Below are 25,819 nucleotides of genomic sequence, written 5' to 3'. Positions count from 1 at the left end.
GAGCCAGGCAGGGACTGGGGAGCTGGGAAGGGCCAGGAATTTTGTCCTGGGAACGGGGACAGGGAGACGGAGCCGTTCCTTGGGAATCTCCTGGGAACGGGGACAGGGAGACGGAGCCGTTCCTTGGGAATCTCCTGGGAACGGGGACAGGGAGACGGAGCCATTCCTTGGGAATCTCCTGGGAACGGGGACGGGGACACGGAGCCGTTGCTCCGGCAACGGCTCTGCCGCACGCTGGCGTTCCCAGCAGAATTCCCGGGTTCCCGGGGGAAAATCCATCTCGTTAGCAGAGCTCTGTGTGTTCCAGGGAGATTCCCACGCGGAGCTGGGCGAGTCCGTCCCTGCTCCAGCTGCAGAACCAGCCCTGATCCAGGGATATCCATCCCTGATCCAGGGATATTGATCCCTGATCCATTCCTGATCCAGGGAGATGGATCCCTGATCCGTCCCTGATCCAGGGATATCGATCCCTGATCCATCCCTGATCCAGGGAGATCCATCCCTGAACCAGGGAGATCCATCCCTGATCCATCCCTGATCCAGGGATATCGATCCCTGATCCGTCCCTGATCCAGGGATATCGATCCCTGATCCATCCCTGATCCAGGGAGATCCATCCCTGATCCATTCCCGATCCAGGGATATCGATCCCTGATCCATCCCTGATCCAGGGATATCCATCCCTGATCCATCCCTGATCCAGGGAGATCGATCCCTGATCCATTCCCAATCCAGGGAGATCGATCCCTGATCCATCCCTGATCCATCCCTGATCCAGGGATATCGATCCCAGATCCATCCCTGACCCACCCATGGATTTGGAATGTGGGATTTGGATCTGGGATCTGAATCTGGGACATGTGGGATGTGGGATTTCGGATTTGGGATGTGGGATTTGGGATGTTGGATTTGGGATTTGGGTATGGGATGTGGGGTTTGGGATTTGGGATGTGGGATTTGGGATTTGGGATGTGGGTATGGGATGTGGGGTGTGGGATTTGGGATTTGGGATTTGGGATGTGGGATTTGGGATTTGGGATGTGGGTATGGGATGTGGGGTGTGGGATTTGGGATTTGGGATGTGGGATTCAGTGCTCTTCCATGGGCGGATCCCACCGGGAATATTTTACTCCGTGGGGAAGCTCTGAGGGATCTGAGGGGACCTCAGAGCAGATCCCTTTCCTTTCTTGGCCCAGCCTTTCCTTGGACACTCCCAGCGATCCAGGGATTCTCTGGGAATTCCAGCCCAGCCCCTCCCCACCCCCCCAGCCAGGAACTCCTTCCCAAATCCCACCCCAAATCCCTCCCCTTTTCCAGGGAATTCCCTCCATTCCCGGATCTCCCATCCTGCCATTGGATCCAGCCCCATCCCAACTCCTCTCTGTGAAGGAATTTTGGGAATTTCCTTGGAATTGGGGACTCCAGGAAGGGTCTCCCTTCCCTTTTCCATCCCCAAATTCCATCAAAACCCCTCGGGATGGATCCTGGATCCCAGAATCCCGGAATGGTTTGGGATGGGATCCACGGACCTTCAATCCCATCCCATTCCCACCCCGATCCCGGGGTGCTCCAACCTTTCCATGGACACTCCCAGGGATGAATCAACCCCTCCCTCTCTACCACACCCGACTTTGCCCAGAATTCCTGATAATTTCCCCCTGGAATTCCTGATGTTTTTCCCCTGGGATTCCTGACTTTTTTTCCCCCAGAATTCCCAATTTTCCCCCTCGAATTCCCAGTGTTTCCCCCTGGAATTCCCAATGCTTTTCCCCCAGAATTCCTGATATTTTCCCCCGTAATTCCAAATTTTCCCCCCAGAATTTCTGATGGTTTCCCCTAGAATTCTTGATGTTTTCCCCCAGAATTCCCAATGTTTTTTCCCCCCTAGAATTCCTGATTTTTCCCCTGGAATTCCCAATGCTTTCCCCTGGAATTCCTTGCGCTTTCCCCCCAGAATTTCCGATGCTTTCCCCCAGAATTTCCGACGTTTTTCCCCAGAATTCCCAACATTTTCCCCCAGAATTTCCGATGTTTTCTCACAGAATTCCTGATTTTTCCCCCAGAATTTCCGATGTTTTCTCCCAGAATTCCTGATATTTCTCCTGGCATTCCCAATGTTTTCCCCCAGAATTCCTGATATTTCTCCCCAGAATTCCCAACGCTTTCCCCCAGAATTCACAACATTTTCCCCCAAATTTCCGATGTTTTCTCCTGGAATTCCAGACGCTTTCCCCCAGGATTCCCAATGTTTCCCCCCAGAGTTACTGATGTTTTCCTCATGGGATTCCTGATGTTTTTTTCCCCTGCAATTCCTGACATTTTCCCAACGCTTTCTCCCCAGCGTTCCTGACACTTTCTCCCCAGCATTCCCGACACTTTCCCCCAGCATTCCTGACATTTTCTCCCCAGCATTCCTGACTTTTCCCCCCAGAATTCCCAACATTTTCCCCCAGGATTTCCGACGTTTCTCCTCCAGAATTCCCGATGTTTTTTCCCCCTAGCATTCCCAATTTCCCCCCAGAATTCCTGACACTTTCCCCCAGAACTCCTGATTTTTCTCCCAGAATTCCCGACTTTTATCCCCAGATTTCCCGATGCTTTCCCCCACCATCCCCGACGCTTTCCCCCAGCATTCCTGATGCTTTCTCCCCCAGAATTCCCAATGTTTTCCCTCAGCATTCCCGACGCTTTCCCCCAGCATTCCCGACGCTTTCCCCCAGCATTCCCGATGCTTTCTCCCCAGCATCTCCGACGCTTTCCCCCATCATTCCCAACACTTTCCCTCAGCATTCCCGACGCTTTCCCCCTGAATTCCCGACTTTTTCCCCCAGCGTTGCCGACGTTTTCTCCCCTCAGAATTCACGATGTTTTCTCCCCCCAGAATTCCCGATTTTTCCCCTGAAATTCCTGACGCTTTCCCCCAGCATTCCCGACACTTTCTCCCCAGCATTCCCGACGCTTTCCTCCACATTCCCGATGCTTTCCCCCACCATTCCCGACGCTTTCCCCCAGAATTCCCGACACTTTGCCCCAGAATTCCTGAGTGTTTTTCCCAGAATTCCTGATGCATTCCTCCAGCATTCCCGACGCTTTCCCCTGAAATTCCCAACGCTTTCCCCCAGAATTCCCGACACTTTGCCCCAGAATTCCTGATGTTTTTTCCCCCAGAATTCCTGATGTTTTTTCCCCCAGAATTCCTGATGTTTTCCCCCAGCAATCCCGACGCTTTCCCCCACCATTCCCGACACTTTCCCCCAGAATTCCCAACGCTTTCCCTCCAGCATTCCCAACGCTTTCCCCCCAGAATTCCCGACACTTTCCCCCCAGCATTCCCGATGCATTCCCCCAGCATTCCTGAGGCTTTCCTCCAGCATTCCTGAGGCTTTCCTCCAGCATTCCCGACGCTTTCCCCCAGAATTCCCGACACTTTGCCCCAGAATTCCTGATGTTTTTTCCCCCGGAATTCCTGATGTTTTCCCCCAGCATTCCCGACGCTTTCCCCCCAGAATTCCTGACGCTTTCCCCCAACATTCCTGATGCTTTCCCCCCCAGCATTCCCAACGCTTTCCCCCCAGCATTCCCAAGGCTTTCCCCCAGCATTCCTGACGCCTTCTCCCCCAGAATTCCTGACACTTTCCCCCAGAATTCCCGACTCTTTCCCCCAGCATTCCCGACACTTTCTCCCCAGCATTCCTGACGCTTTCCCCCAGCATTCCTGACGCTTTCCCCCATCATTCCCGATGCTTTCCCCCAGAATTCCCGACGCTTTCCCCCTGAATTCCCGACTTTTTTCCCCAGGGTTGCTGACGTTTTCCCCCCTCAGAATTCACGATGTTTTCTGCCCCCAGAATTCCCAATTTTTCCCCTGAAATTCCTGACGCTTTCCCCCAGCATTCCCAACACTTTCTCCCCAGCATTCCCGACGCTTTCCTCCACATTCCCGATGCTTTCTCCCACCATTCCCGACGCTTTCCCCCAGAATTCCCGACACTTTGCCCCAGAATTCCTGAGTGTTTTCCCCAGAATTCCTGATGCATTCCTCCAGCATTCCCGACGCTTTCCCCTGAAATTCCCAACGCTTTCCCCCAGAATTCCCGACACTTTGCCCCAGAATTCCTGATGTTTTTTCCCCCAGAATTCCTGATGTTTTCCCCCAGCAATCCCGACGCTTTCCCCCAGCATTCCCGACGCTTTCCCCCACCATTCCCGACACTTTCCCCCAGAATTCCCAACGCTTTCCCTCCAGCATTCCCAACGCTTTCCCCCCAGAATTCCCGACACTTTCCCCCCAGCATTCCCGATGCATTCCCCCAGCATTCCCGAGGCTTTCCTCCAGCGTTCCCGAGGCTTTCCTCCAGCATTCCCGACGCTTTCCCCCAGAATTCCCGACACTTTGCCCCAGAATTCCTGATGTTTTTTCCCCCGGAATTCCTGATGTTTTCCCCCAGCAATCCCGACGCTTTCCCCCACCATTCCCGACACTTTCCCCCAGAATTCCCAACACTTTCCCCCCAGCATTCCCGATGCATTCCCCCAGCATTCCCGAGGCTTTCCTCCAGCATTCCCGAGGCTTTCCTCCAGCATTCCCGACGCTTTCCCCCAGAATTCCCGACACTTTGCCCCAGGATTCCTGATGTTTTTCTTGTGGGATTCCTGACAATGTTTTTCCCCTACATTTCCCGACATTTCCCCCCAGATTTCCCGATGATTTCTCCCCCCAGCATTCCCGATGCTTTCCCCCGCCATTCCCGACGCCTTCCCCCGCCATTCCCGAGGCCTTTCCCGCCGTCATTCCGTGTTTTCCGGCCGGCAGGAGCGGCTGATGCTGTCCATCCTGCCCAAGCACGTGGCGGACGAGATGCTGAAGGACATGAAGAAGGACCCGAGCCAGAAGGAGCTGCAGCAGTTCAACACCATGTACATGTACCGCCACGAGAACGTCAGGTGAATCCCGGGAAACCCTGCCCGCCGCGTTCCCGGCATTCCCAAACACATCCCCAACCCCCCCTTCCCGCCGCCCCGCCAGAACGGGCGGCAATCCCAGAAATTCCGCCCGTTACGCGCGGAAAATGCCGCCAGGAGAGCGGCGGGAGTTCCCGGAATTACGGTGGGGAAAATGTTCCTGGAAAACCAACGGGAATTCCCAAAATTCCCTCATTCTGCCCAGAAAATGCTCTTGGAAAACCGGCGGGAATTCCCAAAATTCCCTCCATTCTGCCCAGAAAATGCTCTTGGAAAACCGGCGGGAATTCCTAAAATTCCCTCATTCTGCCCAGAAAATGCTCTTGGAAAACCACCAGGAATTCCCAAAATTCTCCCATTCTGCCCAGAAAATGCTCTTGGAAAACCAGCGGGAATTCCCCAAAATTCCCCCGTCTGAGGTGGAAAACGATCCCAGAAAACCCAAGGGAATCCCCAAAGTTCAACCCATTCTGCACGGAAAATGCTGCCAGGAGAGCGGCGGGTGTTCCCGGAATTCTGGCATGGAAAACATTAATGGAAAAATCAGCGGGAATTCCCAAAATTCCCTCATTCTGCCCAGAAAGTGTTCTTGGAAAACCGGCAGGAATTCCCCAAAATTCTCCCATTCCGAGTGGAAAATGTTCCCGGAAAACCCAAGGGAATCCCAGAAATTCCGCCCGTTCCGCGCGGAAAATGCCGCCAGGAGAGCGGCGGGGGTTCCCCAAAATTCCGGTGTGGAAAATGTTCCTGGAAAACCGCTGGGAATTCCCGAAATTTTCCCATTCCGAGTGGAAAATGTTCCCAGAAAACCAACGGGAATCCCCAAAATTCCCTCATTCTGCCCAGAAAATGCTCTTGGAAAACCAACGGGAATTCCCAAAATTCTCCCATTCCGAGTGGAAAACGCTCCTGGAAAACCGGTGGGAATCCCCGAAATTCCCTCCGTTCTGGGTGGAAAATGCTGCCAGGAAAGCGGCGGGAATTCCCAAAATTCCGGCGTGGAAAACTTTCCCTTGAAACCAGTGGGAATTCCCAAAATTCCCCTGTCCCACATGGAAAACAGTCCCAGAAAACCCGAGGGAATCCCCGAAGTTCCGCCTGTTCCGCACAGAAAATGCTGTCAGGAAACCGGCGGGGGTTCCCAGAATTCTGGCGTGGAAAATGTTCTTGGAAAACCGCCAGGAATTCCAAAAATTCTCCCATTCCAAGTGGAAAATGTTCCTGGAAAACCGCTGGGAATTCCTGAAATTTTCCCATTCCAAGTGGAAAATGTTCCCAGAAAACCAACGGGAATCCCCAAAATTCCCTCATTCTGCCCAGAAAATGCTCTTGGAAAACCGGTGGGAATCCCCAGAATCCCAGTGGGAAAAATGGTGGGAATCCCCGAAATTCCAGTGGGAAAATGTTCCAGGAAAACCCGTGGGAATTCCCGAAATTCCCCCATTCTGCCCAGAAAATTTTCTTGGAAAACCGGCGGGAATTGCCCAAAATTCCCCTGTCTGAGGTGGAAAACATTCCCAGAAAACCCAAGGGAATCCCCAAAATTCCCTCCGTTCTGCGTGGGAAATGGTGCCAGGAAAGCAGCGGGAATTCCCAAAATTCCGGCGTGGAAAACTTTCCCTGGAAACCAGTGGGAATTCCCAAAATTCCCCCGTCCCACGTGGAAAACATTCCCAGAAAACCCGAGGGAATCCCCGAAATTCCGCCTGTTCCGTGTGGAAAATGCTGCCAGGAGAGCGGCGGGGGTTCCCAGAATTCCGGCGTGGAAAACGTTCCTGGAAAACAGCCGAGAATTCCCAAAATTCCCTCATTCTGCCCAGAAAATGCTCTTGGAAAACCGGCAGGAATTCCCCAAAATTCTGGCATGGAAAACTTTCCCTTGAAAACAGAGGGAATTCCCAAAATTCCCCCCATTCCGTGTGGAAAATGCCACCAGGAAAGCGGCGGGGGGTTCCCGGAATTCCGGCGCAGAAAATGTTCCTGGAAAACCGCTGAGAATTCCCAAAATTCTCCCATTCCGAGTGGAAAATGTTCCCGGAAAACCAACGGGAATTTCCAGAAATTCCCCCCCCCGTTCCACGTGGAAAATGTTCCCAGGAAACTGAGGAGAATTCCCAAAATTCGCCCGTTCTGCATGGAAAACCTTCCTGGAAAATCAGCGGGAATTCCTGAAATTCCAGCAGGGAAAATGTTCCTGGAAAAATGCCGAAAATTCCCAAAATTTTCCCATTCTGCCCAGAAAATATTCCCGGAAAAGGGTGGGGAATTTCCCCAAAATTCCCCTGTTCCATGCGGAAAATCAGCGGGAATTCCCAAAATTCTCCCATTCTGCATGGAAAACGTTCCCAGAAAATCGGTGGGAATTTCCTAAAATTGCCGCGTTCCGCACAGAAAACATTCCCGGAAAACTGGCGGGAATTCCCAAAATTTGCCTATTCCTTGCAGAAAATATTCCCGGAAAACCGGACGAAATTCCCAAAATTGGGATTGAGTTGGGATTGAGTTTGTAGAGCGCCGTTTTCAGCATATCCTGGAATATTTTTGGGGGAAAACTGGAATGAGGAAGTCGGGATTGAGTTCGTATCGCCACATTCCGGGATTTTTTTTTGGGAAAACTGGGAATGAGAAAGTTGGGATTGCGTTTGTATCACCACCTTCCAGGATTTTTTTTTTGGGAAACGGGAATGAGGAAGTTGGGATTGCATTTGTATCGACACATTCTGGAATTTTTTTTGGGAAACCAGAACGAGAAAGTTGGGATTGAGTTCGTATCGCCACATTCCAGGAATTTTTTGGGAAAACTGGAATGAGAAAGTCGGGATTGCGTTTGCATCACCACACCTGGGATTTTTTTGGGAAAACTGGAATGAGGAAGTCGGGATTGAGTTTGTATCCCCACATTCCGGGATTTTTTTGGGAAACCGGAACGAGGAAGTTGGGATTGCGTTTGTATCGTCACACCCGGGAATTTTTTGGGAAAATGGGAATGAAAAAATTTGGATTGAGTTTGTGGAGCATAATTTTGGCCATATCCCAGGTTTTTTGGGGGGGAAAACTGGGAATGAAAAGTTGGAATTGAGTTTGTATCCCCACATTCCGGGAATTTTTTTGGGAAAACTGGGAATGAAAAGGTTGGGATTGTGTTTCCATCGCCACATTCTGGGATTTTTTTGGGAAAACTGGAATGAGGAAGTCGGGATTGAGTTTGTCGAGCGTCATTTTGGCCACATCCAGGATCTTTTTTTTGGGAAATCTGGGAATAAGAAAGTTGGGATTGCATTTGTATCCCCACATTCGGGGATTTTTTTTTGGGAAACGGGAACGAGAAAGTTGGGATTGCCTTTGTATCACCACATTCCAGGATTTTTTTGGGAAAACTGGAATGAGGAAGTCGGGATTGAGTTCGTATCACCACCTTCCAGGATTTTTTTGGGAAAACTGGAATGAGGAAGTTGGGATTGCGTTTGTATCGCCACATTCCAGGATTTTTTTGGAAAACGGGAACGAGGAAGTTGGGATTGAGTTTGTGGAACATAATTTTGGCCATATCCAGGATTTTTTTTTTGGGCAAACTGGGAATGAAAAAGTTGGGATTGAGCCTGTATCATCTCATCCAGGGATTCTTTCTTGGGAAAATGGGAATGTGAGAGTTGGGATTGAGTTTTATGGCCACACCCAGAATGTTTTTGGGAAAACTGGAAATGAAAAAGTTGGGATTGCGTTTGTATCACCACATCTGGGATCTTTTTTGGGAAAACTGGGAATGAGAAAGTTGGGATTGCGTTTGTATCCCCACATTCGGGGATTTTTTTTTTGGGAAACGGGAACGAGGAAGTTGGGATTGCATTTGTATCACCACATTCCAGGATTTTTTTGGGGAAAACGGGAACGAAAAAGTTGGGATTGCGTTTGCATCACCACACCCTGAAATTTTTTTTTTGGGAAAACTGGGAATGAGGAAGTCGGGATTGCGTTGGCATGCCACATTCCGGGATATTTTTTCTGGGATGAGGGGAGCGGGGGCGCTGGAGGCTGATCCGGGGGCGCCGTTCCCGCCGCAGCATCCTGTTTGCCGACATCGTGGGCTTCACGCAGCTCTCGTCGTCCTGCAGCGCCCAGGAGCTCGTCAAGCTCCTCAACGAGCTCTTCGCCCGCTTCGACAAGCTGGCCGCCGTGAGTGCCGCCATTCCCGGAATTCCCGCAATTCCCGGGAAAAAAAAATCCCGGGAAAAAAAAACCACCCGGGACGGGCGCCGCGAGGCCCGGAGCCCGCCGAGGTGACGGAGGCGCCGCCGCTCCGATGGGTGGGAAAGGGGGTGGGAAATGTGAGCTGGGGGGGGATGATGGGAATGGCGGGGTTATCCCGGGGATTATTCCGGGGTCGTTCCCAGAAACATCACCAGCTGCGGATCAAGATCCTGGGGGATTGCTACTACTGCATCTGCGGGCTGCCGGAATTCCGGGAGGACCACGCGGCCTGCTCCATCCGGATGGGGCTGGCCATGGTGGAGGCCATCGCGTAAGGAGCGGCGGGAGCGGGAACTGGGAATGGGATGGGAATTGGGGTGGGAATTGGGGTGGGATGGGGATGGGGATGGGGATGGGAATTGGGGTGGGATGGGAATTGGGATGGGAATTGGGGTGGGATGGGGATGGGGATGGGAATTGGGGTGGGATGGGGATGGGGATGGGGATGGGAATTGGAATGGGATGGGATGGGATGGGAATTGGGATGGGAATGGGGATGGGATGGGAATTGGGATGGGATGGGAATTGGAATGGGAATGGGATGGGATGGGAATTGGGATGGGAATTGGGATGGGAATTGGGGTGGGAATGGGGATGGGAATTGGGATGGGATGGGAATTGGGATGGGATGGGATGGGATCAGATGGGATGGGAATGGGGATGGGATGGGAATGGGAATGGGAATGGGGACGGGAATGGGGATGGGATGGGGATGGGGATGGGATGAGATTGGAATGGGATGGGATGGCATGGGATGGGATGGGAATTGGCTGGGAATGGGGACGGGAATGGGGATGGGGATGGGGATGGGGATGGGGATGGGATGGGATGTGATGGGATGGGATGGGATGGGATGGGATGGGATGGGATGGGTTTGGATGGGATGGGATGGGATGGGATGGGATGCGGATGGGATGGGAATTGGGATGGGATGGGATAATGGGATGGGATGGGATGGGGTGGGATGGGATGGGAATTGGGGTGGGAATGGGGATGGGAATTGGGATGGGATGGGAATTGGGATGGGGATGGGATGGGATGTGATGGGATGGGATGGGATGGGAATTGGGATGGGGATGGGATGGGATGTGATGGGGATGGGATGGGGATGGCAATTGGGATGGGATGGGATGGGATGGGATGGGATAATGGGATGGGATGGGATGGGGTGGGATGGGATGGGATGGGAATTGGGGTGGGAATGGGGATGGGAATTGGGATGGGATGGGAATTGGGGTGGGATGGGAATTGGGATGGGAATTGGGATGGGATGGGATGGGATGGGAATAGGGATGGGATGGGATGGGAATAGGGATGGGGTGGGATGGGATGGGATGGGATGGGATGGGAATTGGGATGGGATGGGATGGGAATTGGGATGGGATGGGATGGGATGGGGATGGGAATTGGGATGGGATGGGAATTGGGATGGGGATGGGAATTGGGATGGGGATGGGATGGGATGGGATGGGATGGGATGGGATGGGATGGGGATGGGATGGGGATGGGAATTGGGATGGGATGGGGTGGGATGGGGATGGGAATTGGGATGGGATGGGATAATGGGATGGGATGGGATGGGAATTGGGATGGGGATGGGATGGGGATGGGGATGGGAATGGAATGAGAATGGAATGGGGATGGAAATGGGAATGGGGATGGGAAGGGGAATGGGAATTGGGAACGGGCTTGGGGGACGATTGTTGACGATGGAGGCTGCATTCCCTGTGGATTGTCTGTGTTCCCCGTGGATATTCCACATTCTGTGCTGACATTCCTGTGGCCTTTCCCGGTTCCCCCTGGCCATTCCTGTTTCCTTGGGGCCATTCCTGTTATCCTGTGGCCATTCCTGCTTCCTTGTGGCCATTCCCATTCCTGGTGGCCACTCTTGGTCCCCGTGGCCTCTCTTGGTCCCAGTGGCCGCTCCCGGTGTCCCCGTGGCCACCCGCGGTTTGCCGTGCCGCAGCTCGGTGCAGGAGTGGATGCGCACGGCGGTGGCCATTCCCCATTCCCTGTGAGCACTCCCATTCCCTGTGACCGTTCCCATTCCTGGCGGCCACTCCTGGTCCCCATGGCCACTCCCGGTCCCCGTGGCCACTCCCAGTGTCCCCGTGGCCACTGGTTTGCCGTGCCGCAGCTCGGTGCGGGAGCGGACGCGCACGGCGGTGGACATTCCCCATTTCCAATCCCCATTCCCCATTCCCCATTCCCATTCCTGGTGGCCGCTCCCGGTGTCCCCGTGGCCACCCGCGGTTTGCCGTGCCGCAGCTCGGTGCGGGAGCGGACATGCACGGCGGTGGCCATTCCCCATTCCCCATCCCTATTCCCTGGGGCCATTCCCATTCCCCATGGCCTCTCCCGGTCCCCCTGGCCACTCTTGGTCCCCATAGCCACTCGCGGTGTCCCCGTGGCCACTCTTGGTCCCCATAGCCACTCGCGGTGTCCCCGTGGCCACCCGCGGTTTGCCGTGCCGCGGCTCGGTGCGGGAGCGGACGCGCACGGCAGTGGACATTCCCCATCCCCATTCCCCATTCCCTGTGACCGCTCCCAGTCCCCGTGGCCACTCCCGATCCCTGTGGCCACTCCTGGTCCCAGTGGCCACTCGCGGTGTCCCCATCGCCACCCGATTGCCGTGTCGCAACTCGGTGCGGGAGCGGACGCGCACGGCAGTGGACATTCCCCATTCCCCATTGCCATTCCCTGTGACAACTCCCAGTCCCCATGGCCACTCCTGTTGTCCCCATGGCCACTCCCGTTTGCCGTGCCGCAGCTCGGTGCTGGAGCGGATGCGCTCCCATTCCCTGTGACCATTCCCAGTCCCTGTGGCCACTCCTGGTCCCCGTGGCCACTCCCAGTCCCTGTGGCCATTCTTGGTCCCCGTGGCCACTCGCGGTGTCCCCGTGGCCACCGGCGGTTTGCCGTGCCACAGCTCGGTGCGGGAGCGGACGCGCACGGCGGTGGCCATTCCCATTCCCCGTGACCATTCCCATTCCTGGTGGCCACTCCTGGTCCCCGTGGCCACTCTTGGTCCCCATAGCCACTCCCGGTGTCCCCGTGGCCACCGGCAGTTTGCCGTGCCGCAGCTCGGTGCGGGAGCGGACGCGCACGGCGGTGGACATTCCCCATTCCCCATTGCCATTCCCTGTGACAACTCCCAGTCCCCATGGCCACTCCTGGTCCCTGTGGCCACTCCCTGTCCTCATGGCCACTCCCAGTCCCCATGGCCACTCCTGGTCCCTGTGGCCACTCCCTGTCCTCATGGCCACTCCCGGTCCCCGTGGCCACTCCCGGTCCCCATGGCCACTCGCGGTGTCCCCGTGGCCACCGTTTTGCCGTGCCGCAGCTCGGTGCAGGAGCGGACACGCAAGGCGGTGGACATTCCCCATCCCCATTCTCCATGACCATTCCCATTCCCCATGGCCACTCTTGGTCCCCCTGGCCAGTCCCCGTGGCCACTCCCGGTGTCCCCGTGGCCACCCGGTGTTTGCCGTGCCGCAGCTCGGTGCGGGAGCGGACGCGCACGGCGGTGGACATGCGCGTGGGCGTGCACAGCGGCGCCGTGCTGGGCGGCGTGCTGGGCCAGAAGCGCTGGCAGTACGACGTCTGGTCCACCGACGTCACCGTGGCCAACAAGATGGAGGCCGGCGGCATCCCCGGGTGAGTGTCCCCTCCGCGGGGTGGCCCCGGCGGTGGCGGCGGTGGCGCCCCGGTGACGGCGGTGGCCGCGGGCAGGCGCGTGCACATCTCGCAGAGCACCGTGGACTGCCTGAAGGGCGAGTTCGAGGTGGAGCCGGGCGAGGGCGGCTCGCGCTGCGACTACCTGAGGGACAAGGGCATCGTCACCTACCTGGTGGTGGTCCCCAAGCAGGGCCTGCGGCACGGCGTCAACGGCGTGGTGAGTGGTGGCACCGCGGGGGACAGCGGGGACACTGGCAGGGACATGGGTGTGGGGACATTGTCAATGATGGCACCAATGGTGTGGTGAGTGGCACCACTGGGGACAACGGGGACACTGGCAGGGACATGGGTGTGGGGACATTGTCAATGATGGCATCAATGGTGTGGTGAGTGGCACCACTGGGGACAACGGGGACACTGGCAGGGACATGGGTGTGGGGACATTGTCAATGATGGCATCAATGGTGTGGTGAGTGGTGGCACCGTGGGGGACAACGGGGACACTGGCAGGGACATGGGTGTGGGGACATTGTCAATGATGGCATCAATGGCGTGGTGAGTGGCACCACTGGGGACAGCGGGGACACTGGCAGGGACATGGGTGTGGGGACATTGTCAATGATGGCATCAATGGTGTGGTGAGTGGCACCGCTAGGGACAACGGGGACACTGGCAGGGACATGGGTGTGGGGACAGTGACACTGATGGTGTCAACGGCGTGGTGAGTGGCACCGCTGGGGACAATGGGGACACTGGCAGGGACATGGGTGTGGGGACAGTGACACTGATTGTGTCAACGGCGTGGTGAGTGGCACCGCTGGGTACAGGGGACATGGGTGTGGGGACATTGACACTGATTGTGTCCCATGGCGTGGTGAGTGGCACCGCTGGGGACACTGGGGACATGGGTGTGGGGACAGTGACACAGTCACTTACTGTGTCCCATGGAGTGGTGAGTGGCACCCCTGGGGACACTGGGGACACGGGTGTGGGGACATTGTCAATGATGGCATCAATGGTGTGGTGAGTGGCACCACGGGGGACACTGGCGACATGGGTGTGGGGACAGTGACACTGACTGTGTCCCACTGAGTGGTGAGTGGCACCGCGGGGGACAACAGGGACACTGGGGACATGGGTGTGGGGACATTAACACTGTGTCCCATGGAGTGGTGAGTGGCACCGCTGGGGACAACGGGGACATGGGTGTGGGGACACTGTCACTGACCGTGTCCCATGGAGTGGTGAGTAGCACCGCTGGGGACAACGGGGACACTGGGAGGGACATGGGTGTGGGGACATTGACAGTGACCGTGTCCCATGGAGTGGTGAGTGGCACCACTGGGGACACTGGGGACACCGGGGACATGGGGACATGGGTGTGGGGACAGTGACACTGACTGTGTCCCACTGAGTGGTGAGTGGCACCGCGGGGGACAACAGGGACACTGGGGACATGGGTGTGGGGACATTAACACTGTGTCCCATGGAGTGGTGAGTGGCACCGCTGGGGACAACGGGGACATGGGTGTGGGGACATTGACACTGATTGTGTCCCATGGCGTGGTGAGTGGCACCGCTGGGGACACTGGGAGGGACATGAGTGTGGGGACATTAACACTATGTCCCATGGAGTGGTGAGTGGCACCTCTGGGGACACCAGGGACACTGGGGACATGGGTGTGGGGACATTGACACTGATTGTGTCAACAGAGTGGTGAGTGGCACCCCTGGGGACACTGGGGACACTGGGAAGGACATGGGTGTGGGGACATTTTCTATGATCATGTGAACAGCGTGGTGAGTGGCACCGGTGGGGACACTGGGGACACTGGGGACATGGGTGTGGGGACAGTGACACTGATTGTGTCAACAGAGTGGTGAGTGGCACTGCTGGGGACAACGGGGACACTCACCATGGGGACATGGGTGTGGGGACAGTGACACTGTGTCCCATGGCGTGGTGAGTGGCACCGCTGGGGACAACAGGGACACTGGGGACATGGGTGTGGGGACATTGCCAGTGATTGTGTCAATGGCGGGGTGAGCGGCACTGCTGGGGACAATGGGGACACTGGGGTGTGGGGACACCCAGGGTGAGCGTGTCCCACCACAGATACCGTCACTGACCTTGTCCCATGGTGTGATGAGTGACACTGGTGGCACCGGTGTGGAGTGACACCGGTGTGGAGTGACACGGTGACACCCTCCATGCCCCTGTCCCCTGCAGAAGCTGTCCCTGACCTTGTCCCACGGCGTGATGGGTGACACCGGTGACACCGGTGACATAGTGACACCCTCCGTGCCCCTGTCCCCTGCAGAAGCTGTCCCTGACCTTGTCCCATGGCATGATGGGTGACACCGGTGACACGGTGACACTGGTGACACGGTGACACCCTCCATGCCCTGTCCCCCGCAGAAGCTGTCCCTGACCTCGTCGCACGGCGTGTCCCCCCCTCCTGTCACCACCAACGGCGGCCTCAGCCCGGAGCCCCCCGAGGAGGCCGAGCGCGGCCGCGGCAGCTCCGCGGAGCTCGACGACGACGACGACGGCGAGGTACCCGCGGCGTCCCCTCCGTGCGTCCCCTCTGTGTCCCCGCGGCGTCCCCGCGGCGTCCCCACGGTGTCCCCCGGCCGGCAGGCGCCCAACCCGTCGTTCCCGAACCCGCGTCGGCGGCTGCGGCTGCGGGACCTGGCGGAGCGCGCGGCGGGCGCGGCGCAGAACGAGCAGGAGCTGCACCGGCTGCTCAACGCGGCGCTGCTGGAGCGCGAGTCCGTGCAGGCGTGAGTGCCGCCGGGGCGCCCCGAGAAACCGCAGGGAATTCCCGGGAATTTCCCAAAAAAAAAAAAAAAATCCCGAAAATTCATGAAAGTTCATGAAAATTCATGAAAATTCACGAAAATTCCACAAAATTCCTGGAAGTTCCGGAGAATTCCTGAAAATGCATGAAAATTCACGAAAATTCCTGAAAGTTCATGAAAATGCATGAAAATTCCCAAAAATTCCCAAAATTCCCTGGAAGTTTCCGAGATTTCCTGAAAATGCATGAAAATTCATGAAAATTCCTGAAAGTTCATGAAAATGCATGAAAATTCCCCAAAATTCCCAAGATTCCCCGGAAGTTCCTGAAAGTTCATGAAAATGGACGAAAGTTCATGAAAACTCCCCAAAATTCCCCAAAATTCCCTGGAAGTTCCCGAGAATTCCTGAAAATGCATGAAAATTCATGAAAATTCCTGAAAGTTCATGAAAATTCGTGAAAATTCCCCAAAATTCCCATGATTTCCCGGAAGTTCCCGAAAATTCCTGAAAGTTCATGAAAATGGACGAAAGTGCATGAAAATTCCCAAAAATTCCCAAAATTCCCTGGAAGTTTCTGAGAATTCCTGAAAATGCATGAAAATTCATGAAAATTCCTGAAAGTTCATGAAAATGCATGAAAATTCCCAAAAATTCCCAAAATTCCCTGGAAGTTTCCGAGATTTCCTGAAAATGCATGAAAATTCACAAAAATTCCCAAAATTCCCTGGAAGTTTCCAAGATTTCCTGAAAATGCATGAAAATTCACAAAAATTCCTGGAAGTTCATGAAAATGCATGAAAATTCCCCAAAATTCCCAAGATTCCCCGGAAGTTCCTGAAAGTTCATGAAAATGGACGAAAGTTCATGAAAACTCCCCAAAATTCCCCAAAATTCCCTGGAAGTTCCCGAGAATTCCTGAAAATGCATGAAAATTCATGAAAATTCCTGAAAGTTCATGAAAATGCATGAAAATTCCCAAAAATTCCCAAAATTCCCTGGAAGTTTCCGAGATTTCCTGAAAATGCATGAAAATTCACAAAAATTCCTGGAAGTTCATGAAAATGCATGAAAATTCCCAAAATTCCCCGGAAGTTCCTGAAAGTTCATGAAAATGGACGAAAGTTCATGAAAACTCCCCAAAATTCCCCAAAATTCCCTGGAAGTTCCCGAGAATTCCTGAAAATGCATGAAAATTCATGAAAATTCCTGAAAGTTCATGAAAATTCGTGAAAATTCCCCAAAATTCCCATGATTTCCCGGAAGTTCCCGAAAATTCCTGAAAGTTCATGAAAATGGACGAAAGTGCATGAAAATTCCCAAAAATTCCCAAAATTCCCTGGAAGTTTCTGAGAATTCTTGAAAATTCATGAAAATTCACGAAAATTCCCCAAAATTCCCAAGATTCCCCAGAAGTTCCTGAAGATTCCTCAAAATTCCTGAAAATGCATGATAACTCCCCAAAATTCCCAAAATTCCCTGGAAGTTTCCGAGATTTCCTGAAAATGCATGAAAATTCACAAAAATTCCTGGAAGTTCATGAAAATGCATGAAAATTCCCCAAAATTCCCAAGATTCCCCGGAAGTTCCCAAAAATTAATGAAAATTCATGAAAATTCCCAAAAATTCACGAAAATGCACCAAAATTCCCCAGAAGTTCCTGAGAATTCCTGAAAATTCCTGAAAATTCCCCAAAATTCCCAAAATACCCAAAACTTCCTGAAAATATCTGAAAATTCACGAAAATTCCCAAGATTCCCCTGAAGTTTTCGAAAATTCCTGAAAGTTCCTTAAAATTCCCCAAAATTCCCAGGAAGTTCCTGAGAATTCCTGAAAGTTCCCAAAAATTCCTGAAAGTTGATGAAAATTCATGAAAATTCCCCAGAATTCCCAAAATTCCCTGGAAGTTCCTGAGAATTCATGAAAATTCATGAAAACTCATGAAAATTCCCCAAAAATACCTGAAAGTTCACGATAATGCATGAAAATTCCCCAAAAATCCCAAAATTCCCTGGAAGTTCCCAAAAATTCCTGAAAATTCCCAAAATACCCAAAACTTCCTGAAAATTCTTGAAAATTCACAAAACTTCCTGAAAATTCCCAAAAAGTTCCCTGAAAATTACTGAAAATTCATCAAAACTCCCAAAAACTCCCTGAAAATTCACGAAATAACCTGAAAATTCCCCAAAAATTCCCCAAAAATTCCTCAAAAATTCCCAAAATACCCAAAACTTCCTGAAAACATCTGAAAATTCACGAAACAGCCCAAAAATTCCCAAAAAATTCCTGAAAAGTCATCAAAACGCCCAAAAACTCCCCGAAAATTCACAAAACAACCTGAAAATTCCCCAAAAATTCCCCAAAATTCCCCAAAAATTCCCAAAACTTCCTGAAAACTTCTGAAAATTCGCAAAATAGCCTGAAAATTCCCAAAGAATTCTTTAAAATTCCTGAAAATTCCCAAAACTTCCTGAAAATATCTAAAAATTAACAAAAAACTCTGAAAATTCACAAAATCGCCTGAAAATTCCCAAAAAAATCCCTTAAAATTCATGAAAATTCCCAAAACGTCCTGAAAACATCTGAAACTTCACAAGATATCCTGAAAATTCCCAAAAAATTCCCCCAAAATTCCCAAAATACCCAAAACTCTCTGAAAATATCTGAAAATTCACGAAACAGCCTGAAAATTCACGAAAAATTCCCCGAAAATTCCTGAAAATTCATCAAAATGCCCAAAAATTCCCCGAAAATTCACGAAACAGCCTGAAAATTCCCCAAAAATCCCCCAAAAATTCCTGAAAATTCATCAAAATGCCCAAAAACTCCCCGAAAATTCACGAAACAGCCTGAAAATTCCCCAAAAATTCCTGAAAAGTGACCAAAACGCCCAAAAGCTCCTCGAAAATGCCCAAAAATTCCCCGAAAATTCCCCGAAAATTCCCGAAAATTCATCAAAACTCCCCGAAAATTCCCCCAAATTCCCCAAAATTCCCAAACCTCCCCGAGGTCTGACGCGCCGCGCGTCGGCCGCCAGGCTGAAGGGCCAGAGCACCTTCCGGCTGTCGCTGCGCTTCACCGACCCCGACATGGAGACGCGCTACTCGGTGGAGAAGGAGAAGCAGAGCGGCGCCGCCTTCGGCTGCTCCTGCGTCGTCCTCTTCTTCACCGCCCTGGTGGAGGCCGTCGTCGACCCCTGGTAGGGCGGGGGACGCTCGGGGACGCGCCGGGCGGCGCCGGATCGTCGCCGCTGACCTTCCCCGGCGCGGCTTTTGGGCAGGCTGGTGGCCAACTACGTGACCTTCGCGGTGGGCGAGGTGCTGCTGCTGGGCCTGACGCTCTGCTCCTTGGCCGCCATCTTCCCGAGGGTGAGAGGGGGACGGCGCCTCGGGGTGGGGACATCTTGGTGGCCTGTGTCACCCCCCGCCACCCCGGTGACCGCTCGCCGTCGTGGCCGCGCAGGCGTTCCCCAAGAAGCTGGTGGCCTTCTCCACCTGGATCGACCGCACCCGCTGGGCGCGCAACACCTGGGCCATGGCGGCCATCGCCATCGTCACCGCGGCCGACATCGTGGACATGGTGAGGTGACACGCGCCGTCACCCCGGCCTTGTGGCCCCAGCTGGGCACAGGGTGGTGGCCAACGGGGCCTCGTGGCCACCTCGGGGTGCCTGTGAGGAGCAGCCCAGATATGGCAGCTCCAATGCCCTGGTGGCCACCACTGTGTCCCCATGTCCCCAACTTGGCTGCCATGGGAACCATGGGGTGGTGACCAACAGGACATCAGGGCTACCATGGGGTGGTGGCTGCCAGGAGCAGCCCAGGTATCACAGCTCCATCACCCCAGTGGCCATGGTGGCCACCACTGTGTCCCCACGTCCCCAACTCGGCTGCCATGGGGGCCATGGGGTGGTGACCAACAGGACATCAGGGCCACCATGGGGTGGTGGCTGCGAGGAGCAGCCTCAGCATCACAGCTCCACCACCCTGGTGGCCATGGTGGCCACCGTGTCCCCATGGTGGCCCCAGTGTCCCCATGGTGGCCCCATTGTCATGTCCCCAGCTCGGCTGCCATGGGGGCCATGGTGTGGTGACCAATGGGACATCGGGGCCACCATGGGGTGGTGGCTGCGAGGAGCAGCCTCAGCATCACAGCTCCACCACCCTGGTGGCCACGGTGGCCACCACCGTGTCCCCGCACTGACCCCACCCTCGTGTCCCCAGCTGGCCTGCCGTCACGACCGCTGGGTGGTGGCCAACGGGACCTCGGGGCCACCGGGGGGGGGGCTGTGAGGGGCAGCCCAGATATGGCAGCTCCAATGCCCTGGTGGCCACCACTGTGTCCCCATGTCCCCAACTTGGCTGCCCTGGGGGCCATGGGGTGGTGGCCAACGGGGCCTCGGGGCCACCTCGGGGTGGCTGTGAGGAGCAGCACAGATATTGCGGCTCCAATGTCCTGGTGGCCATGGGGGCCACCGCTTTGTCACCGTGTCACCAGCTCGGCTGCCATGGGGACCATGGGGTGGTGACAAGTGGGACATCGGGGCCACCATGGGGTGGTGGCTGTGAGGAGCAGCCTCAGCATCACAGCTCCACCACCCTGGTGGCCATGGTGACCACCATGTCCTCATGGTGGCCCCATTGTCGTGGCCCCATTGTCATGTCCCCAGCTCGGCTGCCGGGGGGACCATAGGGTGGTGACCAACAGGACCTCGGGGCCACCTCGGGGTGGCTGTGAGGAGCAGCCCAGATATTGCAGCTCCATTGTCCTGGTGGCCATGGTGGCCACCACTGTGTCCCCACGTCCCCAACTCGGCTGCCATGGGGGCCATGGGGTGGTGACCAACAGGACATCAGGGCCACCATGGGGTGGTGGCTGCGAGGAGCAGCCTCAGCATCACAGCTCCACCACCCTGGTGGCCATGGTGGCCACCGTGTCCCCATGGTGGCCCCATTGTCATGTCCCCAGCTCGGCTGCCGTGGGGGCCATGGGGTGGTGACCAATGGGACATCGGGGCCCCCATGGGGTGGTGGCTGCGAGGAGCAGCCTCAGCATCACAGCTCCACCACCCTGGTGGCCACGGTGGCCACCGTGTCCCCGCACTGACCCCACCCTCGTGTCCCCAGCTGGCCTGCCATCACGACCGCTGGGTGGTGGCCAACGGGACCTCGGGGCCACTGGGGGGTGGCTGTGAGGAGCAGCCCAGATATTGCAGCTCCATCACTCCAGTGGCCATGGTGGCCACCACTGTGTCCCCATGTCCCCAACTCGGCTGCCCTGGGGGCCATGGGGTGGTGACCAGTGGGACATTGGGGCCACCGGGGGGTGGCTGTGAGGAGCAGCTCAGATATTGCAGCTCCAGTGCCCTGGTGGCCACGGAGGCCACCGCTTTGTCACCGTGTCACCAGCTCGGCTGCCATGGGGACCATGGGGTGGTGACCAGTGGGACATCGGGGACACCATGGGGTGGTGGCTGTGAGGAGCAGCCTCAGCATCACAGCCCCACCACCCTGGTGGCCATGGTGGCCACTGTGTCCCCATGATGGCCCCATTGTCATGTCCCCAACTCGGCTGCCGTGGGGGCCATGGGGTGGTGACCAGTGGGACATTGGGGCCACCATGGGGGGGTGGCTGCGTGGAGCAGCCTCAGCATCACAGCTCCACCACCCTGGTGGCCACGGTGGCCACCGTGTCCCCACACTGACCCCACCCTCGTGTCCCCAGCTCGCCTGCTGTCGCGACCGCTGGGTGGTGGCCAACGGGACCTCGGGGCCACTGGGGGGTGGCTGTGAGGAGCAGCCCAGATATTGCAGCTCCATCACTCCAGTGGCCATGGTGGCCACCACTGTGTCCCCACGTCCCCAACTCGGCTGCCGTGGGGACCATGGGGTGGTGACCAGTGGTACATCGGGGCCACCATGGGGTGGTGACCAGTGGGACATTGGGGCCACCTCGGGCTGGTGGCTGTGAAAAGATCAGATGTTACAGCTCCACCACCCCGGTAGCCATGGTGGCCACCGTGTCCCTGCGCTGACCCCACCCTCGTGTCCCCAGCTGGCCTGCCGCCGCGACCGCTGGGTGGTGACCAACGGAACCTCGGGGCCGCCTCAGGGTGGCTGTGAGGAGCAGCCCAGATATTGCAGCTCCAGTGCCCTGGTGGCCATGGTGGCCACCACTGTGTCCCCACATCCCCAACTTGGATGCCATGGGAACCATGGGGTGGTGACCAATGGGACATTGGGGCCACCATGGGGTGGTGGCTGCCAGGAGCAGCCTCAGCATCACAGCTCCACCACCCTGGTGGCCATGGTGGCCACCGTGTCCCCATGGTGGCCCCATTGTCATGTCCCCAGCTCGGCTGCCGTGGGGGCCATGGGGTGGTGACCAATGGGACATCGGGACCACCATGGGGTGGTGGCTGCAAGGAGCAGCCTCAGCATCACAGCTCCACCACCCTGGTGGCCATGGTGGCCACCGTGTCCCCACACTGACCCCACCCTCGTGTCCCCAGCTCGCCTGCTGTCGCGACCGCTGGGTGGTGGCCAACGGGACCTCGGGACCACCTCGGGGTGGCTGTGAGGAGCAGCCCAGATATTGCAGCTCCATCACTCCAGTGGCCATGGTGGCCACCACTGTGTCCCCACGTCCCCAACTCGGCTGCCGTGGGGACCATGGGGTGGTGACCAGTGGTACATCGGGGCCACCATGGGGTGGTGACCAGTGGGACATCAGGGCCACCTCGGGCTGGTGGCTGTGAGAAGATCAGATGTTACAGCCCCACCACCCCGGTGGCCACGGTGGCCACCACTTTGTCACCATGTCACCAGCTTGGCTGCCGTGGGGACCATGGGGTGGTGACCAGTGGGACATTGGGGCCACCTCGGGCTGGTGGCTGTGAAAAGATCAGATGTTACAGCTCCACCACCCCGGTGGCCACGGTGGCCACCATGTCCCTGCACTGACCCCACCCTCGTGTCCCCAGCTGGCCTGCCGCCGCGACCGCTGGGTGGTGGCCAACGGGACCTCGGGGCCGCCCCGCGGCGGCGGCGGCTGCGCCGACCACCCCAAGTACTACAGCTACATCGCCCTGCTGGCCCTGGTGGCCACCGTGATGCTGGTGCAGGTGAGCCACATGGTCAAGCTGACCCTCATGGTGCTCATCACCGCCGCCACCGGCGCCGTCAACTTCTCCGCCTGGGAGCCCATCTTCGACCACTACGACCGGCGGCGCGGCCAGCACAGCTCGTAAGGGGGACGCGGGCACGGGGAGGGGACGCGGAGGGGACGGGGATGGGCCTGGAGCTCCGCGATCCGGATAATGCCCCGGCAGGTCCGTGCTGGTCCCCTCCAAGTACTCCATGACCGCCATGATCTTCGTGGTGATGCTCAGCTTCTACTACTTCTCGCGGCACGTGAGTGGCCTGGAGGGGAATGTCTCCTTCCCTCCCTTTTCCTTCTTCTTCCTTTTCCTTCCTTTTCCTCCCTTTTCCTTCCTTTTCCTTCCTTTTCTTTCCTTTTCCTCCTTTTTCCTTCTTCTTTCTTCCTTTTCCTTCCTTTTCCTTCCTTTTCCTGCCTTTTCCTCCCTTTTCCTTCTTCTCCTTCCTTTTCCTCCTCTTGCCTCTCCTTTTCCTCCCTTTTCCTTCTTCTTTCTTCCTTTTCCTGCCCTTTCTCCCCCTTCCCTCCCTTTTCCTTCCTTTTCTTTCCTTTTCCTCCCTTTTCCTTCTTCTTTCTTCCTCTTCCCTCCCTTTTCCTCCCTTTTCCTTCCTTTTCCTGCCTTTTCTTCCTCTTTCCTCCTCTTGCCTCTCCTTTTCCTCCCTTTTCCTTCTTCTTTCTTCCTTTTCCTGCCCTTTCTTCCCCTTCCCTCCGTTTTCCTTCTTTTCCCTTCCTCTTCCTTCCTTTTCCTTCCTTTTCCTCCCTTTTCCTTCCTTTTCCTTCCTTTCCTTCCTCTTTCCTCCCTTTTCCTTCCTTTTCCTGCCCTTTCTTCCCCTTCCCTCTCTTTTCCTGCCTTTTCTTCCTCTTGCCTCTCTTTTTCCTCCCTTTTCCTTCCTCTTTCCTCCTCTTGCCTCTCCTTTTCCTCCCATTTCCTTCTTCTTCTTCCTTTTCCTGCCCTTTCTTCCCTTTTCCTCCATTTTCCTCCCTTTTCTTTCTTTTTCTTTGCTTTTCCTTCCTTTCTTTGCCCTGTCTTCCCCTTTCCTTCCTTTTCCTTCCTTTGCCTTTCTTTTCTTGCCCTTCCCTTTCCCTTCCTTTTCCTTCCTTCTCTTTCCTTTTCCTGCCCTTTCTTCCCCTTCCCTCCGTTTTCCTTCTTTTCCCTTCCTTTTCCTCCCCTTCCCTCCCTTTTCCTTCCTTTTCCTTCCTTGTCCTTCTTCTTCCTTTTCCTCCCTTTTCCTTCCTTTTCCTCCCTTTTCCTTCCTTTTCCTCCCTTTTCCTTCCCTTTCCTTCCTTTTCCTTCCTTTTCCTTCTTTTTCCTTCCTTTTCCCGCCCTTTCTGCCCCTTCCCTCCCTTTTCCTTCTTTTTCCTGCCCTTTCTTCCCTTTCCCTTCCCTTTCCTCCTCTTCCCTCTCCCTTCCTCCCCTTCCCTTTCCTTCCCCATCTTTTCCCCCTTTTTTTCGTATTTCCCACATTCCCTAAATCCCTTCCCAGATTCCCGAAATCCCTTCCCACATTCCCTAAATCCCTTCCCACATTCCCTAAATCCCTTCCCAGATTCCCTAAATCCCTTCCCACATTCCCTAAATCCCTTCCCACATTCCCTAAATCCCTTCCCTTTCCTCCCTAAATCCCTTCCCACATTCCCTAAATCCCCTCCCACATTCCTAAATCCCTTCCCAGATTCCCTAAATCCCTTCCCACATTCCCTAAATCCCTTCCCACATTCCCTAAATCCCTTCCCTTTCCTCCCTAAATCCCTTCCCAGATTCCCTAAATCCCTTCCCAGATTCCCTAAATGCCTTCCCAGATTCCCTAAATGCCTTCCCACATTCCCTAAATCCCTTCCCAGATTCCCTAAATCCCTTCCCACATTCCCTAAATCCCTTCCCTTTCCTCCCTAAATCCCTTCCCACATTCCCTAAATCCATTCCCACATTCCCTGGAAGCTCCAAGGCACCGGGATTTATCCCAGGCCCATCCACAGCACCTACAGCTTTCCCAAGGAAACCCCAAAATGATTTTTCCAGCCACGGCCAATTCCGGGAACACGCCCATCCCATCATCCCGTTATCCCAACGTTCCATAATCTCGTCATCCCATTATCCCATTATCCTAGGAATTCCCATAATCCCACCATCCCAGGTGGAGAAGCTGGCCTGGACGCTGTTCCTGTGGAAGATCGACGTCCACGACCAGAAGGAGCGCTTCTCCATTATCCCATTATCCCACAACCCCACAATCCCGTCATCCCACAATCCCATCATCCCACAACCCCATTATCCCACAATCCCCTAATCCCACAATCCCGGGAATTCCCACATTCCCACCATCCCACATAATCCCAGGTGGAGAAGCTGGCCCGGGCGCTGTTCCTGTGGAAGATCGACGTCCACGACCACAAGGAGCGCGTCTCCATTATCCCACCATCCCATTATCCCATCCCATAATCCCACAATCCCGGGAATTCCCACAATCCCATGTGTAATCCCAGGTGGAGAAGCTGGCCCGGACGCTGTTCCTGTGGAAGATTGATGTCCATGACCACAAGGAGCGCGTCTCCATTATCCCTTCATCCCCTCATCCCCTCATCCCCTCATCCCATCATCCCATTATCTCACAATCCCATTATCCCATCCCATAATCCCACATTCCCACAATCCCACAATCCCGGGAATTCCTACAATCCCATGTGTAATCCCAGGTGGAGAAGCTGGCCCGGACGCTGTTCCTGTGGAAGATCGACGTCCACGACCAGAAGGAGCGCGTCTCCATTATCCCACCATCCCATTATCCCACAATCCCATTATCCCATCCCACAATCCCACAATCCCATCATCCCACAACCCCATAATTTCATCATCCCACAATTCCACAATCCCGTTATCCCATCCCACAATCCCCTAATCCCATGATCCCATAATCCCACAATCCCAGGAATTCCCACATTCCCATGCGTGTTCAATCCCAGGTGGAGAAGCTGGCCC

The 25,819-nt window shown here is 55.3% G+C and overlaps 1 protein-coding gene across 1 annotated transcript in view; it reads left to right on the top strand.

Moving 5' to 3' along the window:
- Positions 1 to 25,819, top strand: part of ADCY3 (adenylate cyclase 3) — a 44,709-nt gene that overhangs the window by 9,440 nt on the left and 9,450 nt on the right. The window contains 12 exon segments of the mRNA XM_038133256.1: positions 4,814 to 4,944; positions 9,024 to 9,135; positions 9,354 to 9,481; positions 12,709 to 12,867; positions 12,943 to 13,105; positions 15,308 to 15,445; positions 15,530 to 15,672; positions 18,726 to 18,887; positions 18,969 to 19,056; positions 19,151 to 19,267; positions 22,670 to 22,932; positions 23,018 to 23,099. Coding sequence (XP_037989184.1) covers positions 4,814 to 4,944; positions 9,024 to 9,135; positions 9,354 to 9,481; positions 12,709 to 12,867; positions 12,943 to 13,105; positions 15,308 to 15,445; positions 15,530 to 15,672; positions 18,726 to 18,887; positions 18,969 to 19,056; positions 19,151 to 19,267; positions 22,670 to 22,932; positions 23,018 to 23,099 — 1,686 coding nt within the window.

The sequence above is a fragment of the Motacilla alba genome, chromosome 3, assembly GCF_015832195.1.
Source record: "Motacilla alba alba isolate MOTALB_02 chromosome 3, Motacilla_alba_V1.0_pri, whole genome shotgun sequence".
Lineage (NCBI taxonomy): Eukaryota > Metazoa > Chordata > Aves > Passeriformes > Motacillidae > Motacilla > Motacilla alba.
Note: the sequence above shows the minus strand (reverse complement) of the source record. Positions and strands in the feature narration are given on the sequence as shown.